This window comes from Physeter macrocephalus, chromosome 4 (assembly GCF_002837175.3).
Source record: "Physeter macrocephalus isolate SW-GA chromosome 4, ASM283717v5, whole genome shotgun sequence".
Taxonomy (NCBI): Eukaryota; Metazoa; Chordata; class Mammalia; order Artiodactyla; family Physeteridae; genus Physeter; species Physeter macrocephalus.
In genome coordinates this window covers 85,879,603-85,885,602 of record NC_041217.1, presented here as the reverse complement: position 1 = coordinate 85,885,602, position 6,000 = coordinate 85,879,603, and the positions used below count along the sequence as shown (strand labels likewise).

At 37.6% G+C, this 6,000-nt stretch overlaps 1 protein-coding gene across 4 annotated transcripts in view; it reads right to left on the bottom strand.

Annotated features, from left to right (window-relative positions):
- Positions 1–6,000, bottom strand: part of RAP1A (RAP1A, member of RAS oncogene family) — a 76,808-nt gene that overhangs the window by 4,583 nt on the left and 66,225 nt on the right. For all 4 annotated transcript variants that reach the window (XM_007101683.4, XM_055084384.1, XM_055084383.1 and 1 more), the window contains exon 7: positions 1,958–2,073. In XM_007101683.4, coding sequence (XP_007101745.1) covers positions 1,987–2,073 — 87 coding nt within the window. In that variant the 3' untranslated portion in view covers positions 1,958–1,986. The remainder of the gene's footprint in view (positions 1–1,957; positions 2,074–6,000) is intronic.

Below are 6,000 nucleotides of genomic sequence, written 5' to 3'. Positions count from 1 at the left end.
TTTAATTGATATTATAGGACATTCCATCCAAAAACAGCAGATTACACTTTCTTCTCAAGTGCGCATGGAACATTCTCCAGGATAGATCACATCTTGGATCACAAATCAAGCCTCAGTAAATTTAAGAAAATTGAAATCATATCAAGCATGTTTTCTGACCACAACGCTATGAGATTAGAAATCAATTACAGGGGAAAAAAAAAACCGTAAAAAACACAAACACAGGGCTTCCCTGGTGGCACAGTGGTTGAGAGTCCACCTGCCGATTCAGCGGACACGGGTTCGTGCCCCAGTCTGGGAAGATCCCACATGCCACGGAGCGGCTAGGCCCATGAGCCATGGCCGCTGAGCCTGCACGTCCGGAGCCTGTGCTCCACAACGGGAGAGGCCACAACAGTGAGAGGCCCGCGTACCGCAAAAAAAAAAAAAACCACACACACAAAAAAACACAAACACATGGAGGCTAAACAATACGTTACTAAATAACCAAGAGATCACTGAAGAAATCAAAGAGGAAATCAAAAAATACCTAGAGACAAATGACAATGAAAACACGATGATCCAAAACCTATGGGATGCAGCAAAAGCAGTTCTAAGAGGGAAGTTTAAAGCCATACAAGCCTACCTCAAGAAACAAGAAAAATCTCAAATAAACAATCTAACCTTACACCTAAAGGAACTAGAGAAAGAAGAACAAACAGAACCCAAAGTTAGAAGAAGGAAAGAAATCATAAAGATTCAGAGCAGAAATAAATGAAATAGAAACAAAGAAAACAATAGCAAAGATCAATAAAACTAAAAGCTGGTTCTTTGAGAAGATAAACAAAATTGATAAATCATTAGCCAGCCAACAAACAAAAGCTCAGGACCAGATGGCTTCACAGGTGAATTCTATCAAACATTTAGAGAAGAGCTAACACCCATCCTTTTCAAATTCTTCCAAAAAATTGCGGAGGAAGGCACACTCCCAAACTCATTCTATGAGGCCATCATCACCCCGATACTAAAACCAGACAAAGATACTACAAAAAGAGAAAATTACAGACCAATATCACTGATGAATATAGATGCAAAAATCCTCAACAAAATACTAGCAAACAGAATCCAACAATACATTAGAAGGATCATACTCCACGATCAAGTGCGATTTATCCCAGGGATCCAAGGATTCTTCAAAATACGCAAATCAATCAATGTGATACACCATATTAACAAATTGAAGGATAAAAAAAATATGATCATCTCAAAAAAAACCAAAAACAACAAAAAAAAAAAACAAATAGTGCACAGGCACCATACTTGTTCCTGAAAAGAACCCAAATGTCCATCAACAGCAGAATACATAAATATATTGCTAGTATAGTCATACAATAAAAATAAACTACTGCTGTATGCAACAAGGATTATCCTCAAAAACATTTTTGAGTGAAAGAAGCCACACATAAAATAACACATTAAGTGTTTTTGTTTCTGTTAAGTTCAAAGAGAGGCAAAACTAATCCATTGTGTCAGGAATCAGGGCTGGGATTACATCTGAGGAGGAATGACTATTACTGATATATATGAGTGTGCTCACTTTGAAATATTTCATCAAAAAAATTTTTTTTTCAGTTAAACCACTGTTCCACTTCAATTCAGCATGAATTTCGGTGTGACCTTGGAAGGCTTTCTATTCATTCAACCACTATTTTTTGAACACCCATTCTGTAACCAGGCACTGGGGATGTACTGGTGAGCAAAACTGACATGATCCTTGCCCTCCCTCAGACAGCTTAGAATCTCATGGAAAAAGAGACAAATTATCCAGTAGATGAACATATCTATAAGTTATGTAAAACATTTAAAAATTACAGAAGCCTGGAAATACCCTAAAAGGTGAAATGGGAAGTGGTTAATGTTGGGGAAAGCCCAAAATAAGAGGATGAGAAAGGTATTTGCTCTGCTTTTAGCATCTTACCTGGCTCAGAGCTGCTGCTTATTGTGGGTCTAAAGCAGCAGACATGATTTCTTTTTAGGCTTCTTCTTTTCCACTGGTGTTTTTCTATTTATCTGTCTGACCAGGTCATAAAATATCTAAATAAAAACAAGAAAAAGGTCCTTATTCAACCAATATTTGAGACCTTGTTCCACAAAACAATCTTGATTCTGTGAAATATTATTCTGCTCTTGGATCTGTATTTTGCTGCTTTAACAGCCGGTTTCTTAGAAGTCTCAGCTGATTTTCAGTCAGGGTAAAGCACAACTTACCTACTTACAGTGAGGGAAGTACACTTGCTCTTAGAGATATTCAATAACAAATTAATAAAAAGAATTAGTAATGAAAAAAATAAGATAGTGAAGTGGAATCTTCGATGCTTCAAAAACCTAATTATTAAGAGAACAGTTAATGCTTCACTTATATCTTCATACTTTCTTTATTTTTTAAAAACTTCAAACTTACAGAGAAGTTGCAGGTACCAAGAACTTATGTATTTTCTTCACCCATATTCACCAGTTAGTAACACTTTGCCAAATGCACATTTTTCTAAAGAAGAAACGCAGATGGCCAACAGGCACATAAAAAGACGCTCAACATCGCTCATCATCGGGGAAATGCAAATCAAAACAGCAATGAGATATCACTTCACACCTGTTAGAATGGCAATTATCAAAAAGAACACAAATAACAAATGTTGATGAAGATGTGAAGAAAAGGGAACCCTCCTACACTGTTGGTGGGAATGTAAATTGGTGCAGCCACTGTGGAAAACAGTATGGAGGTTTCTCAAGAAAACTAAAAATAGAGCTACCATATGACCCAGCAATTCCACTCCTGGGTATATATCCAAAAAAACCCAAAAACACTAATTTGAAAAGATACATGCACCCCATGGGACTTCCCTGGTGGTCCAGTGGGTAACACTCCATGCTCCCAATTCAGGGGGCCCAGGTTCTATCCCTAGTCAGGGAACTAGATCCCACATGCGTGCTGCAACTGAGAGGTCCACATGCTGCAACTAAAAAAAAAGAACCCTACTGCCACAACTAAGACCTGGCGCAGCCAAAGTAAGTAAGTAAGTAAGTAAAGAAGTAAATGAATAAATAAATAAATATTTTTTTAAAAAAGATACATGCACCCCAATGTTCATAGCAGCATTATTTGCAACTGTCAAGATATGGAAGTGTCCATGAACAGATGAATGGATAAAGAAGATGTGGTGTATATATACAATGGAATACTACTCTGCTATAAAGAATGAAATTCTGCCATTTGCAGCAACATGGATGGACTTAGAAGGCATTATGCTACGTGAAATAAGTCAGAGAAAGACAAATATTGTGTGATATCATTTATATGTGCAATCTAAAAAATACAACAAACTAGTGAATGTAACAAAAAAGAAGCAGACTCACAGATACAGAGAACAAACTAGTGGTTACCAGTGGGGAGAGGAAGGGGGCAGGGGCAATATAGGGGTAAGGGTTAAGAGGTACAAACTATTAGGTATAAAATAAGCTACAACGATATATTGTACAACATGGGGAATATAGCCAATATTTTATAATAACTATAAATGGAGTAAAACCTTTAAAAATTATGAATCACTACACTGTACACCTATAACATATAATATTGTACAGCAAACTATACTTCAATTAAAAAAATAATGGTCCTAAGATTACAAGCCTAAATTAATTGTTGAAGGGGGGACCACTACCAAATGATTTATCCCAAAGCTACTAATTCATTTATATTCTTTTCTTTCTGGTCCATCCTACCCACTCTCCCATTTTCTTTAAACCATTTAATTCTATTATCTTATTTCTAAGAAAGTTGAAAACATAAGAGTTTATGAACAAAATGATAGTTTCTGTTTCACAACTCCAAAGCCCTTCAAGAACTTAATATTCATAAGCCGTAAACAAAATCTCATTAGTTCCCCAGCCTCAGTGCATAATCTATAAGTGAAAAATAACAAAAGGATAAACTAAAATAGTAAATTAATCAAAACAACATGTTTCTTCATGGTAGCCATGGGTTTCTGGTACTAAACAAAATGGTAACTGGTTTTGTGGTATCACCCTTAAGGATTTCCTTGGCAAACAGTGCCTACCTCACAGCAGCAGTGATGAGGGCAAGTTCGAACTATAGTTATTTGGTTAGATATGCTGAAAGCCCTCAGTCTAGGTTCTTTCTCATCCTTCTGAACTACAGCAAAATCTAAAGGGAACAAGAATAATTTCTCAATCCCTCTATCATTCCTTAATTGGGATGTTTTGATTCCAATTATTATTCCAGCATCAGCAAAGAACAATTAATTCTTGATTAAGACTGATGTGATTCTGATATAACTATGTACTATTTTCAAAACACAACAAAAATGATGAGTTTTTTTACTTTTTAAAAATTATTTATTTATTTATTTTGGCTGTGGCAGGTCTTAGCTGTGGCACGCAGGATCTTCGCTGCAGCATGCGGGATCTTTTTTTTTTTTAGTTGAGGCATGCGGACTTCTTACTTCCGGCGTGCATGCGAGATCTAGTTCCCCGACCAGGGATCAAACCTGGGCCCCCTGCATTGGGAGCATGGAGTCTTACCCACTGGAGCTCCAGGGAAGTCCCAAGAGTTTTTTAAAAAAAATTATATATTATATATTCTCTGATATAGTAGAGAATTAGAGGGCAATTTAGTTAAGCAGGATGTCCCTGTATGATTTCAAACTTGAGTCCAAGAGTTCAATCGTGTGAAAGTATGATCCCTCTATCTTCAGGCACTCAGAAATCACACACTTATTTTCAAGGCATTAGCTGTCTGAGGAACTATTAACTACCCCCAAAACTCCGTAGTTGGATTATTAGGCTATCAAGAGAGAAATATTAAAAGAAAGAAATTATTACACTCTCAAGAATTTCTAGCATAAGGTTTGTATGTTTTCCAAAAGAGTAAAGAACCTTAAATAGCTAATGTATTTCATTTTGTTGTATTTTTTTTCTATTTTTGTTTTATAAACCTTCATGTCAACAGTTGATTTCAACGAGGCTACTGTGAAAAAGTACCTCTGCTGCGTGGGAAACCGAAACCCAGAGGAGGGAGATTTAGTAGCATGTAAGTTCCCACAAACAGGTAATGCTTGAAAGGTAAGGAATACCTCCAGTCCACTGTGCTCACTGGACCCTGGCCCAACTCAACCTCGGCCGAGCCCTATGAACTTGGTGGTCGGGTACCAGTGAGGGTGATGACAGGACAGCAGGAACTAGACCTCTAAGGCCAATCATCCTGCAGATGGTGACCATGCACTACTACTCCCCTAGCCAAGCTCATAGATTTACCTCATGTGTTTATGTGTTTTACCTCAAAGTTCTCTCTCTTTTCTTTTTTGGTGGTGGTGGGGGGGAGACTAAGCCAAAATTTAACATTTTATGATCAGCCATGTTTTTCAGGATAACATCTATGAAACTGTAATTCCACAACAGAGAAAGTTGAAACTGGAAGCATTTCATACTTCCTTTCATTTACTTGGCAGTGAATTAGAAATAACTGTTGTTGAAGATCTCAGCAGGACTTGTTCCCCATTAGGATGTAAACTTCTTGAGGGCAGGAATAGTGTCTGTCTAAATGACTGTTACCCTGGTGTCTAACACAGTGGAACACAGGAACACAATGAATATTTGCTGAATAAATAAAATTTATGAATTTCTTATTTTTACGTATTTATTAAAACTGGTTTTACCTGAAAGGCAAGCTTTGACTTATTATTTGTAAAACTTATTTATTTATTTATGACTGTGTTGGGTCTTCGTTGTGGTGCGCGGGCTTCTCATTGCGGTGGCTTCTCTTTGCTGTGGAGCATGGGCTCTAGGGCGTGGTGGGCTCAGCTGCTCTGTGGCATGTGAGATCTTCCCGGACTGGGGCTCGAACCCGTGTCCCCTGCATTGGCTGGCAGGTTCTTAACCACCTCGCCACCAGCAAAGTCCCGCAAGCTTAAATTTCTTTCGTGCCACACGTTTAAAGTAATTTGG